Source organism: Struthio camelus, chromosome 4 (genome assembly GCF_040807025.1).
Source record: "Struthio camelus isolate bStrCam1 chromosome 4, bStrCam1.hap1, whole genome shotgun sequence".
Lineage (NCBI taxonomy): Eukaryota > Metazoa > Chordata > Aves > Struthioniformes > Struthionidae > Struthio > Struthio camelus.
The window spans coordinates 85,682,642-85,696,788 of record NC_090945.1 but is presented as its reverse complement, the minus strand read 5'-3'; the positions used below and the strand labels follow the sequence as shown (position 1 = coordinate 85,696,788).

The 14,147-nt window shown below is 50.7% G+C and overlaps 1 protein-coding gene across 7 annotated transcripts in view; it reads right to left on the bottom strand.

Annotated features, from left to right (window-relative positions):
* Positions 1-1,593: 1,593 nt before the first annotated feature.
* Positions 1,594-14,147, bottom strand: part of SFXN5 (sideroflexin 5) — a 111,025-nt gene continuing 98,471 nt past the window's right edge. For all 7 annotated transcript variants that reach the window (XM_068943846.1, XM_068943844.1, XM_068943842.1 and 4 more), the window contains one exon: positions 1,594-1,757. In XM_068943846.1, coding sequence (XP_068799947.1) covers positions 1,680-1,757 — 78 coding nt within the window. In that variant the 3' untranslated portion in view covers positions 1,594-1,679. The remainder of the gene's footprint in view (positions 1,758-14,147) is intronic.

The window sequence follows — 14,147 nt, the reverse complement described above, 5'->3', positions numbered from 1 at the left end:
GCCTGGCTTTAAATAACCCTTTTCCTCCCCAGCGTTGACTTGGCAGCAGGCACGGAAGCCGCTCCATCACCGAGGTCCACATTTGGGGGGGGGGTGGTGGTGCCTTGTGGTGCCTCGGGCCTCCGGACGTGAAACGTTGCACCCCCCTCCCCCCCAAAAAAAAAAATCCTTCTGGAATACATTCTGGGTCAGCAGCAATTTGGTTCCCCCTCTACCCTCGCCCAGAAACCCCCAGCCCCGAGCAGCATTGGCGGTTTAGCTAGTGCAGCGTGTGGGTTAGATCGCGCCCGTGCCCACCAGGGCTGGATGCTCGCGGAGATCCCTTTCTCCTCCCGCCGGGCAGAGGCGACCTCCTCTGCTGGCACGGTCTCCCCTCGGGACCCCCAGCGCAAAGCTGCGTCAGCTCCTCCGGCTCGCCGGGCGGTCCTCCCCCGCCGTCACCCTTGGGTACAAGACGCTGGAAAGCCAAATCACGAGGCAGGACACAAAAGCGGAGTTTCGCGACCGCTCGGGCTGGCGCGGCTGCCCAGAGCGGCTGTCCTGCCCGCCGGCTGCTCCGGCTCCAAGCCCTCCTCCGCACCGGCGCGAGTCCTAGCGCGGGACGCACCAGCTCGAGGAGCTCCAACGCGACTCCGCTTCATTTTTGCCGGGTAATTTTGAAGCTGGAACCCGGTTCTGTTTAAGCTGGAACAGCTCTTTGAGGCCGGGAGCGTTGATTTCAGGGCAGCGGCAGTTTTCCTGGCTTAAAGCGTTGGTGAAAAGATGGCTTTAGACAATGAGCTTAGCAGAGCATGACTTACCCAATGAGCTTAAATTAACGACCTGACTGTTAGAGGGCTTACGTTAGGTGGGACGAACCCCATCCTTCACATCTGTGCAAAGTAAAAGAGCAGATCAATGTGACTTGTGCTAGAGCGCTTCCTGTCCAGTGCGTGGGCACGCTGGCTTTCCAGTAGCTTGACCACTGGGCCAAAATCCTTGCCGAGACGCCAGTCCGTAGGCTCGTCCGACGCAGAAAGGCTTGCGAGCGCAACGCGCGGCAGGAAGCCACCAGGCTCGCGTGTGCAGGAGGCGGAGGGCGGGAGGGCGCCCAGGCTACGACCTTCATTGTGTGAGCGCGGGTTACAAATCTTAAGCGTGGAAGGCGGCTTTTGTGCCGGATTACTGGGGCGGGATTGACACGAAATCAATACGGGGCGCTTAGCAAACGCCCGACGTCGCGCTTCGAATCCACGCACCCGTTGGTCCCTACGGGATCAGGTCTGTGCAGCATCAGTGTTGAGATTTAATTCGCATCGAAAAACAAAGTTTGTTCGGTGAAGCCTACGCTCATGAAGTTAGGACTAACCAGGTAAACGTACCGTTAAACGTCCCTCCATGCAGTGCTATAAATTCTGCGATTATTCTTTAGCTAGCGCTCTAAAGTGTTTGAATGTAAATTGTTGTAGTTGTTCCTGTTGCTAATTTAAAACTTTTAATATTAATCTTTTCTGACTGGTGTGAGGTGTCAGTTCTCTCCAAGTGTTAATTCCCTCCCAGGCCGCTGGGAGCGGGAATACGTTACTATCTCTGAGCTCTATTGTTTGTTGTGTCTTGGTTTTTTTTTTTTTCCCAGTAGTAATCGCAAGTCTCCCCCTTTCCCTCCCCAAATCTTCTGTGCCGAGATGGTCCGCTTCCGCTTACAATCCCTTATTGTAGACTACCGTCTTACTGGTAGTGGCCAGTGCAATTTCGGGCTCCAGGCGGGACGTCTCAATCTGCGGAATCAGACAGGAGGAAGGATCAGTATCACACGCGTCTGCTGCAGCAGGAGCTGGACAGATCAATAAATTAACACGGCGAAGCAATCCCGGCCTAGGCGAGCGCACGCCGTCGGCGCAGGTCTCGGCACGAGCCTCAGCGGGGATGACCGCGGCGAGCAAGGGGGCCTGGCTTCGCTCTCGCCTGCCGTGCGTGACGTGGGGGGGGGGACACCCACGGGCACCAGGGTAAGAGGCTCTGTGACTACAGCCAGGTCCCCTGGAGTTACTTTGGCTGTAAACAACAGGTAAATAAGCCAGTAACAACACCGTATCACGGCTGGTACCTGGCGTGCCCATCACGCCTTTCCCAGGTGGCTCCGATGCGCTTTGCTCTGGTTAAGTCGCAGGAAAGGCCTTATATTGCCTTGCCTCGCACGAAACGACGCACGCGCTCTGCCTTGCTACCTTAAATCAAATATACAGCGTCGCTGAGAGTCAAACGAGTCCCGGCCGTCGTCTTAACGTGAGGCTCGCCCTCCTTCTGCCGGAGTCAAGCTCCCCTGGCAGCACGCTAGGGACCCAGCGAAGCCGCGCCGGACCCAGACCCAGCGCCGGGAGCCCTGCGTTCTGCAGCGGGGATGGCGGCTACGACCCTGCACCGACCGGCGTCAGCGTGATCTCGCCCGGGTGACGTCACCCGGCTGACGTCAACCGCGCCAGGAGTCCCCGCAGTGCCCTTCCTCTCCTTGTAGACCGTGGCGCACGTCGGCGGTTTTATAAAATAACGCTCGCCCAGAACAGACCAGACGCCACGCTGGCGGGCTTGGGAAAGCGCTCTGATGTACGATTTAGAGGCTGCCGTGTTTTGTCCCTCTTCCTTCCTCTGTCTCTGTGAAACCACCAGCCCTTTGCTATTTTTCTCCCTAGGCAGATTTGCAGGAAAGCTTTCCAACGCGCCGCAGTCGCTCTGAACCCTTGTACGCAGGGGACGGAGCCGTGGTGCTCTCAGTTGCCGGCGCGAGCAAAGGTCCGACTCGGAAAGAGGCCAGTGCACCTTGCAAGATTATACTTTTTTGGATCCTATACATTGAATTGGTGCTGTCACCGACACAATGCTAGGAACCCACGTTAAAATCTAAATGCTTTTGAAAATGTTTAACCTAGTTAGACAAATTAGCAAAAATTTGTGCAAAACAATTTAGGTATTTAAAATATTCAATGTTTTTAAAAACTGGAAAAACTGTTCTTAGCTTTCAGCTGCAAAAACCCAACAAAATATAACATCAAAGCAATCTTAACATGAGGTGCAACATAACCCTTCAGCAAAGCTGTTAAACAGCTACTGAAGCATCATGGGAAATAGCACTTCATTTATTCAAATGCACATATGTCAGGTTTTTGCACCATATGTCATTCCAAGCTATTTACAGTAATAATTAAATCTTAATCAACGTTTAACCTCTGTAAAATGTTTGAAGGGATCTAATCACCCTTCAGACTGCACTAATGAAGGAGAAATATATAAACATAAAAAGAAAATGATGCATAGATAGCACACCAGAAAGAACAGTAATTGCAAAATTGTATTTCTTTTAAATATAATCAGCAAATTATGTAAAGTAAGCCAACGAGTATTTTAAGTGAAGACATCTTGGGTGTCAGAGGTGTGATCAGCTAATTTTGTACTGCTATCCATAACAGATGTAGCATATTTTCTTTTAGTGCCATTATTAGCAACTTCACCATTTCTTTCTGTGCTGCACCACAAAGTGAAGCATTGTAATGGGGGAGACTACCCAGCAAAGGTAAAGGAAAGGCTATTCTCACGCACGCCAGCCCGGCGGGATCCATTTTGAGAGCGGACTGACTCCAGCCCGCCTGGCTCTGACGCAGCTTTTCTTTCCATTGTTTTCCTTCTCGTCTTCCAGACAGAGCAAGGAAAGCTCCCAGGCATCGGGGCTGGGCATTTGCACCCACTGGAAGGAGAAACACCCAGGTGGAAGGGGCTTCGAAAGGCCCTGGAAGAGGGTGGGCCAACCCTCACGCCAGGTGCTGCCAGACCTCACTCCTCCCCGTGCGAAATCCCGTGCGGAAGATGGGGGGAGAGGCCGCCTTCAGCACGTACTACTTCATTCCTTCAGTCTATCAGGGTTGATTTTTGTAAGAGAGTGTAATTTCACCCCTTTTGGGGTAGACTGCTCTTCCAGCTGTTGGTGGCCTGGACCTCCTTGACCAAGGTTCCACCCAACACAGCATCCCAAAAGGACGTGGCGACCACAGCGCCACACACTGCCATGCAGCGCATACGCAGTGGGGCGAGCCCGACCTGGCCACCTCGAGAATCCCAGTAGCCTTGCTGTGGACCTCTTGAGTCGAGAACTGGTGGCAGAAGCCATCTTGGGAGTAGATGAATCAGCTTTCGCTAAGAGAAAGGAAATCCCCGTGTTGATCACATGGAGATACTCCTACACTGCTGCAGGGGAGAAAAGGGTAGTTTCCTCCAGAACAGGGTTTGATAGGTGCTCCCAAACCCTTGAGAGTCTTCTGGAGGTTGGGCTTGTTGGTCACTCAATTCTTTGTGCCTCAGCTTCAGAAAAAACAGATCAGGAGGGTTCCCTCTTGGTCAGGGAGACACCGAGAAGCCCTCTAAAAAGAAATGCATGCCATGGAGGGCGCAACGAGGAGCAGACTTTACAGTGGGTGGTGGGACCTCGCTCACCCCTTGAGGGACAACTGGTCCTTGCCCTTCCAAACTGAGTGCCTACCGTAGGACTGGGCTTGAATTGTGACCATCCTCTTCCTCCTGAAGAGGTAGACCTACTTGTCATGCTGGGGCAAAGGATGGATCCCCTTCCCGAGTCAAGGATTACAGTGCTGAGGTGCCTAACAGGAAAAGCCTTCAACCGTGATGATGGGAGAATGCAAGTCCAAGTAGGGCGCAAGCTCACCACCAGCACTTGAGGGAATCACGCTGTACAAGCGCCACTACCAGGTGTGCTGAAAAGGGGCTGATTTGGGAGAAGCCCGCTGCCTTCCAGGCAGACCATCAGTACAGCACTGACCGCTCGATAACCTGCCGTTCTGGCACAGGAGACACCATAGCAACACAGCAGGAGAAGGGGAAAAGCCTGCTCTTCTTCTAGAAGGCTAATGAAAGCTTTGGGGTAGCTGCACGTAGATCCTCACCAGGGGCTGGCCAAGGTGCACAGCAGGGCAGCAAAAGCGCTTCTCAAAGCACATTAGGAGATGTGGTAGGAGATCTGGGCAGTGTGAGCCTCAGGACTCTCCCAATACTGCTTTTCCTCACTGGATCTGGGATCCAGCGCAGTTGGAGGATCATTTCCTCCTTCCAGCAGATCGCCAAGTGCATTAAGAAAAAAGACAGAAACCTCAGCAGCTCCTGACCGTATTCAAACAACTGTTTCAAGTCAGCATAACCCGGGTAATGCGGGCAGTGCGCTCTCCCGCGGTGCTGCCGACCCGGCGAAACCTAGCCCTCGCGGGGAACAAAGCCACTGGAAAGGGACTCTCCTCGTGCGGGGCCCGCCGCGTGCGCAAGTGCCTTTCCCCCCATCTCTGCCTTGCAGTGGGAGCCGCTCGCCTCTAATCAGTACCGACAAGGCTAATTGGGGTGATAAAGAACTGGCTCCGCGTGCTGGCGTGGGCTGGAGGAACAAATGGTGCGGTGGTCACAGCTGGTGCTGCGGAGCCGGCACGGCAGCGAGCGCGTGGCGGGTGCCGGGAGCCCCAAGTCTCATCAGCCCATGCTGGCGGCGGGGCGGCGAGCTGGGGGGTTGTGTGTGTTTTGCATTCGCTGCTGACACGGGTGTAGCGTACATGCGCGTCCGGTGAAGCAGAAGCAGGCAGAAAGCAGATGCTTTTTGTTTGGGGTTGATACTCATTTCTATCCCAGCTCGGGAAAAGGTGTAGAAAGGAATGTGCTCCTAAGAGTGGAGGGAGAAAGATAGGTCTAGGCGCGCTGCCAGGGATCCTGTAATGATATGGAAGGCAGCTAGGGGAGACAGGAGCAGATGGATTTGGCATACAGCTCATCACTCAGCCAAAAAAAAGGGGAGGGGGGAAAGAAGGAAGAAAGCAGCCAATTTTGGTAGGGGGAGGGTCCTGCGGACTGACGGATGCTGTACCAGGAGGTGGGGGAAGGGATAATCTGGCTGGTCACCTCCTCTCCTACATCTCCCTTGGGAATTACAACGGGAAGGCTCAGCGGCGGCTCCGGCGTGGACCCCGGGGCAGCTATTGCTGGGAGCGCTTCGCTGGCCCCTTCCAGGAGCCCTGCTGAGGTCCCTGGCTGTGCATCCCTCCAAAAAGGCAACGGGAGACACGGCGACTGCCGAGGGCACCGCCAGGCTAGCTGAAGCTCGGAGCAGATCAGCAATGACTATCACTAATAACGCCTGAAGCAGCGCCACGAAGAACTGCAGTTGCCGGTTGCATGGTGGTGGCTGTGTGCAGAGCTTGCAGCGCCTGCACCACGAGGCTGAGATCTTAGGCATGTCCAGCCCTGATAACAGACCCTGGGCTGCCCTTGGTGTTTGCAGACACAGTGAAAAATGATCACATTTTTCCCTCAGCTTAACGAGCTACCACTCATCAGCCAAGCCGCGGGAACCAGAAATGTCCGCTTGCAGCTTGGTGCAACCGTGGTGTGAAGCCACCTTTGCGCTGGTCTCCGGCGGCTCCTTCGTGATGGCTCACGTCAACCTGATCTACTTTGGGCTCAACGCACAGTCAACTAGTGCACTTCTGCTGAGAAGCAGGAACTCGTTCAACTGGTGTAACGTGATTACTTGGGATGGGAAAAACAGCTTGACTGGGTTTTTTAGGTTTGTTCTTGTTCCCACAGTAAAACCGCCTAAACGTTATGCTTTCCGATATTTCGGATCTTCTTCTTTTAATTGACAGTAGCTGAAAGAATGCTAATAGGACCAAAATTGAAAATCTGTCCTGGAACCTGTGCTTATTTTTATAAGGCTTTCCAAAAATAGAAAATGTAAATTGAACAATTTAAAGACAGCAAGACTTTCCCTCCTCTGCTCAGATAAACTCTCTCCAAACTTTCTCCTCGCCATCAAGAATTACAAGTGCTCCCCATGGATCCACTTGCTAAAACTCAAGATCAGGAAAATGGCATTTGCTAAGGATCGCTGCTTGGAAAGGCTACGATGACATGAAAGTAATGGGTAAAAAACTGGTTAGGGCAGTTGTGAAACCAGCTAAGACCAAATTGTCCCGCCTCAACCAAGCTGCACTAGATGCAGGATGAACTAAATGCATGCAAGGCCTGATGCTGCACTCTGGAAAAGCCCCAAAGAGATGATGACAAGGATGGTTTGTCTGATGGGGGACAAAGAGCACTCGCATCCCTCCTGTTCCCCATCGTCTCCTCCCATTCACCATGGACGAGTCGAGTCTCGGCAGCTGTAGGATTTTAAGACAACCTACAAGGCGGCTAAGCCGAAGGTGCTACCGCAGCACAAAGACAGCCGTAACCCAAGACGGGGCTCTCGTAACCTAACGTGACCCGCTGACACAGGCGAGAGAGTGCGGGAAATGCTACGTCTGGTCCAACACCTTCAGGTGAAATCATGGATGATAGCTTTGGGAAGATACTCAGCCACTGGCTTAAGAGTCCAAGCAACAGGGAATCTACCAGGCGTCTTGGTGTCCTGCTTCAAAGGCTATAAACCATCCCACGGTTTGCGTTTTTCTAACTTCACACTTCCAGCTTTGCATTTTTTTCTTTTCTTTGCTGCACTAAGGAGCTCTCCACTATCACGTTCTCTTCCTGAAAGGTATTCAAAGATTATTAAATCACCTCTTTGTTAACAGGTATAGATAAAACTCCTCATCCTTCTCCTCTGCAAGGCAGTTTATCCTTTAAAAAACTGGTGTTAAAACTCTTTTCTGACCTCTTTCCAGTTTTCCTACGTACTTAAGAAACTATGTACCCAGCAACTGAACACACTGGTTGAGAGATGGTCTCATGACTACTGTATGCTGTGATAAATAACTGTGTCAATACCTGATACTCAGCTTGCCGGCCAAATCACAAAACTGGGGGAAAAGCAATTTAGATAAACCTGATTTTGTTTGTTTTCCTTTCAAATTAACAGTAAAAATTGAACTTGGAGTCGACTGCAATATTTCTCTCCATTTTTTTTTTTGTTTCCCTCAGGTCTTTTAAACTCCCCTCTTTTAAAGACACGTTCACAGTTTCCACAGGAAAAAAACACGGTATTGAGTCAGGAGATCAAAATGTTTTCCTTCAAACACATGGAAACAAGTTATTCAACTCCTGGATGCTGGCTAAGATTTAAAAAAAAAATTTAACCGAAAGCTGGGAAGATGCTGCAGTGGGCCCCGCACCAGCAAGAGGCTTGCCGGGGACTCGCGGCGAGGGTGATTCGCAGCGCGGTGCCCCTTGGTTAGCGGTGGCCCGTGGGGCACACGAAGCGGCAGGGCTGTGCACGACGCGGCCGGACGCAGCCCCGCGCTGCGCCCCGGGGACCTGGGGCTCTCCCGAACGCCTGGGCTCGACGCCCTTCGCATCCCAAACGCGAGCGCGGCCGGCGATGACGTCGGGGTCAGCGCGGGGAGGGCGGCCCGGGTGCCCCGAGACGCTGGGATCAAAGCCGGCTACGCACCTGCGGGAGGCTCAGGCATTTCGGCAGTGATTACTTCCCCTATTCAGGGTTTAGACACTCATTCCTTGCCACCTCCGCTTTGATCCTCGCCTTTTGTCTGACACTTTAAGGTAAGGAATTTTTACCGGGGGACTGACATTCCCTAAGCGCTTGCAACGCTCCCCGGCCGTGACGGCAGCAGACGAAGCTCAGATGTCCCTGCTCAGCCTGTGCAGGCAAATGCAGCACGTCGGGCAGGGACAGAGACCGCTGTGGATGTGTGGGGAAGGCGATGGTTTGGGAAGGCCGAGGAGATGAGGGCTGGGAGCTGCTATCCAAGCCGATGGATTAAGCCTCTCCAGTGCTCTGGACCAGTCTATTCAAAAAGAGGAACACTTGGCACATACTCCTGCCTCAAAAGACAGTCGCCACTACTAGTGCACGGCTTACTGCTAGTAATAAAGTTATGACACAGCCTCACTCAAGGGGTCAGAGCTTGCCTAAGACTGTAAATACAATGCAACTTGTGAAGCATCGCTCCAGGAGGGTAGCTGCACTCGGGTCTACGCCTGAGAGCATTCTGCCAGCTGAAGTTTCCCCTCTTACTCACGTGTTTTGAAGTGAAACACAGCCATTAGCAGATTAGGATGAACAAAGGAGACAAGAAGTTCAGGGCTGTGCTTGATTTATACTACCCTTTTACTGCCATATGAGTGGATTCACATGTAATTCAGCATATATGTAGAGGAAGGAATTATGAGACAATCAAAGTGTATTGCTTGACTGCAAATCTGGAACTAGTGAGATATGTCTAGCAGGTGGGCAACGTGTTTTAAATCCCTGCAATGTAGCAACCTAACAGAGGATTTCACATAAACGACTGTCTCTGAACTCAGAGCTCGGTTTTCAACGAGCAGCTTTTGAGGGATCTATCATTTCTCCACAGACACTAAACCAGGCTTACACCAAAGCGCAAGATGGAAACGCACTGCCTCCACTAGGACCTGAAGTCACTTCAAACTAGCTAGTCCAAGGCCTCCTAACTCTGTCCTTGGAGGACAACTGGCTATGGCCCAGTGTAGGCTTCAAAGCCTGCCCAAGAAATGGGGTAGATGCTGGTGCTGCAGCCCTGCTCCAGCCACTGCACCGTCAGCACTTTCTGACCAGCTTGTTCCCAGCTGCTTTGGTGCATTTACAGCAGCTGCTCTCAAACCTCTGTTTGGATGCCCCTGGAACCGGCATTAAAAAGTGCCATCCCTAGAAATTAATTTTATCTTCATTTTCTCTACCCTCCTTGAAAAAATAAATATTGGCAAAAGGAGGAAACTTGGAATTTTTGGCTGTCCTAGCTCTTGAGGGTTATCCATTTCAGAAGTTTTTTCTGTGCCTGGTTCCTGTCATGGGGCGCTTTGACCACCAGCATCCACCTCCAAGCCTCTGTAGGACCAAAGAGAAAACAGAGGCTCTTCTCAGATCAGGCTGCAAAGGGTCTGAATGTGGCAACATGCCTTACCTCGCTACGACATCTGTTAGAGATAAAGTATGTCAGTGACGGTGTTAGTGCCACAAGCTATTCACACTCTATCACATCTGCTGACACCTCTGTACCGTCCCCTGCAAACGTCACTGCTTTTAGCAGAGCATGAAATGCAAAGTGTCAGCAGCAACTTGGGTGCCATCAGGTTTATCTATAGAGATGAGCAGGAATATTCCTCATACTCAACAGATGTTTGGCTAGAGATGTGCAATTGCTTCTGACACAGCTGCGAGGCTTAAGATGTAACCGCCCTCACCTTAAACAGGAGCAATTGACTTTGCCCCGAAGCAGAACGGGAGAGTTTGCAGGATTTATGGGTCAGTATGGGAGAGCAATTTCATCCAGGCAGCAGTTTTTTAACTTCTGCTCTCCGGATCTGTGAGAACACAGCTGCCTATGCACGGAGTTGCAAATTAGTATATCACAGCTCCTCTAAAGAAAAATATTATGCACTGCTTCTACATCAAGAAAACGTTTTCATCAGAAGGGAAAAAAGGAAAACATGGCATTTTGGGCTACCACCCAGCCAGGCTGCAGCAGAGAACAATTTACTTGTGTGGCGGTGAGCTCCCACTGCCCAGCAGCACGTTTATTTCCGGTGCTATAGAAATGATTGATGACAACAATGTCAGCTCCCAGAAGGTGGGAAAATAACACATGACAGCAGGCACCTAAGGCTGCAAGGTAGCTTCAACCATTTGACATGTCCCTGCCTGTCCTTTGAATACAGCAGCTCAACAGACGCGTTTCACTCCTGTGCTCTGTCCCCTGCGTTCGTTCTCTGCCCTGTACCAGCTCCTCAGTAAGGCACTAGCTTTAACTTTCCAGGTCTCCGTGGGCAGCCTTACAGTGCCTCAGGATGACGTCTCTGGATGAGCGGAAGCCATGCTCAGGAGCAGAGCCTGGGCCTGGTGAGCGTGGGGCTCCCACTGCTCCGAGATCCTCTCACCAGGAAGCAGAACACGCTCAAGTCTTCCAGCTTTCTGAATGCATGGAAAGATCACTCCTCTGAACAAAACCGTCTCCCAGCCCTTGCAAAATAGTGTTTGTGAGTCTTCTGTGGAACAAGAGTGTTGCCCACAGCAACAGAAATGCCAAGCATTGAAAAAATGCAAACCACGAAACCATTAGGTTTTAAAAAGCAAGACCACAAAAGTCTTCCAGTTTCTTATCCTGCAGAAAAAAAGTGACATTTCCAGTTCTTTGTAGCAATCCCAGAAGCAAGGGGCCTTCCCTCTTCTCATTCTCACCATCTTCACCCAGCCACTGCTATCCAGGAGCTGCCAGTGTGAGTCCCTGGTGAGTGTGGCACTGTGATCCTGCCATGATTCACACACAGTGTGAGCAGAGGACAAGGAGATCAAGCAGCAAGGCGTATCATAAATTCACCACCTATATACAGTGATGCAGAAGCTCAGGCGTGACACTTGATCAAGAACCAAAGTGAAGTTGCCCTGGAGAGAGACAAGCTGAGACAAAAGTATGATTTGTCGTGTAAAGCAAAGAACCAAATTGAAGGCCTTTGGAGGAATTAAGTCTCCTGTACTCTGGAGAAGAAGGTCTGCTCATGTGTAAAAGGCAAGTGCTCAAGAGGTAAACTAAATAATTAATTTCTTCAGGAGCTGCTGCCATCCAGATCCTGAATAGTCCGCATCTCAGGCTGGTACGACAGCAGAACCACACATACTCTCAGCTCAAGTCTGCCAGTGTTGAGTGTTCATGAGAGGTCATTCTCCTGAAACTGTGCAGGGCGTTCAGGACAAAAGGAGGCTTCTTCCATTAGGTAATGAAGAAGTCATGTTGCAGACTTCGTTAGGGGATATTCAAGCCAACTGATGGGTGGAAGAGTCGTCAGCTCACCTAAAATATCATCTTGAGAAACCTCAAAATCGCATAGTTCAGGGGCACTGCAACCCCTGTTCCTTACTGGAACATAACGCATCACCAAATAGAGCTGTCTTTCCTCTTCGGAAGAAACAAAATCCCCTGCTTTCAAATAGGGACAGCTGACGGAGGCAACTTCACCTACATTTAGGAACTGGAAAAGAAGGGCCTGATTTCAAGAAGCACTGAGCACCCTCAGCTCCCTGTGCAATCTCTAACTTTTGTCATATATGAAAGGAAGAGTGGACTGGAAGACATGCCCTCATCAACCCAAATGGCTTCACCCTGCCAAAAACAGATCCGGATCAGAGTAACACCAGGCCTTTAACTCATCGCAATATGATCTTCTCTTCCTGTCCTAAGTTTCTGTGGAAAATCCCGCTGTGCTCCAGAGGGGACTGCCCTTCAGCACCGGGCTGTGCAAGTCTGTGCCATAAGAACATTTGGGACATGAAAATGGTGCAGCAAGAGCTCTCTGCCAGACAAACCTAAAGTGGTGTGACAGAAATCTTCCCTAAATATAAATGAAGGAGCAGCGTTTTCAAGAAACGCAATAGTCTCCGCTGGAAGAAGGAAAGGGGAATAACAACTTCCTGCGCTCTAAATTTGTGGCATCACAATTTTGACAAAGGCAAGTTTCCCTTTTGATGAAAAAGTGCAGTTAGGTCCATTTTAATATGAATCCTTCAAGAGGAAGAGCACATTTATTGCTATTTGGTGAGAACGTCAAACCCTGCAATTCTCTAGCTATTACGCAGGAACAGTGTGATGGGTGTTATAGGAATTTAGGGACGTCTTTGTTGCTTTAAAGAAGCTAAGCAAGTTCCTCAGGACCCCAAGCCTTCTTCATATTTCCTTCTCTTGAAGGACCAATACACTCATCAGAAACCGTCTGCTAGATCCAAACAATTTAAAAAGCAATTACAGAGAATTATAAATGCTTGTGCTTGGGAAATGTGATTAATAAGGCATTTTCTACGATAACCAAGTATAATTACAGCAGGCAAGTCTGGACGACAGGCCTTCTTCTTTGGCTCATATCCTTAACTTCTCACTTGGAGTACACTGAGGTACGGTTGCTTCAGATGAGCTAAAACAAACCTCTTGGAGTAAGCAGAGAAGGACGTAACACAACCCTGTACAGCAAGGGAGAGGTGGCCCAGGCAACAGCCTGGAAAGAGCTGGAGAAGGACCCAGTTGCACCAGGCAGAAAGGCTGCTCCAAGACCAGAAAGGAGAACCAGTGCTCAGGATGGGCTGGCAGACAAAAAGGAAAGGTCTTGGCTTTCTGGCCGAGAAGATATAAGTAAAACTGAAGAGCTGCAGGAGGCTCAGTGGACTGAACAGGGCAAAAGGAGACCAGGACTGAGATCCCCTGCGACGAGGGGAGGCATCCTTGGGGGGAAGTGCTTTGGGAGGAGCCGCTCTGTTTATAGTAGGTGCTGCTGAAAGGTGTCCCGAAGAAAGACAGCAATTAACAGGCCTGCAAAAAAATGGCTTCTTTCCACAAAGTGCCTTTTAAGTATGTTTTTCGAGCCACTTTAAGGGTTAATGTTTAGCTGTTTATCCGGAGTTGTCGGATGTCAGCTCTTTCTTTTGACTCCTAATGGCTTATAGCCATCAGGAGGTGAAGACTCCTCAAAAGAGATGGTGTCAGGAATGTTTTTTTATGCCCACTAGCACCCTCACACCTGCAGGAGCCTGTGCTTGCAGGATAGATAGTTTACATACTTGAACCTGTATCCCAGGGACAGAGATATAAACATGAAACCAGATCCCTGTCTGACACTGCTGTTGAAGCCCCTGGGCAGTACAAAAGGGTCCTTTCTCCCACACCCACGTTGAATGACCACAAATAACAGTCTGCTTCAAGCCATTGCTTCACACTAAGAATAAGCTCTGCTGGTCCAGGTTACAATTTTAGGGCCAGATCCTGTGAAATTTTCAGCACCTTTAACTCCCACAGACTTCACCTTCGGTCCTGAAACAAAGGCCCACTCTTACCAACAGACTTCAAAAAACAGCCAAGTCACAAATCAAAGCCTCTCGGACAAGGAACGTGAGAACAAAGACGCCGTCCCCAAATCAATCACAACTCTACTCACTCGTGACCTTCCCAGGCGCGGGATGTCACTGAGCCTAATAATTACCCTGCAAGGTGCAAACAGGCAAGGCGGTTGTAAATCTAACCACCACAACACTTCCTACCGGCTTTCAAAGACTGACGGTGGAGCTGATGCCCCTGAAGACAGGGTCCTTCCTCTTCCTCTGCACTGCAGGCAGAGCATGACCACACTTTCCCCGAAGTGCGGACTGTAAGGGCAGGCAGCTCCATCCCTAC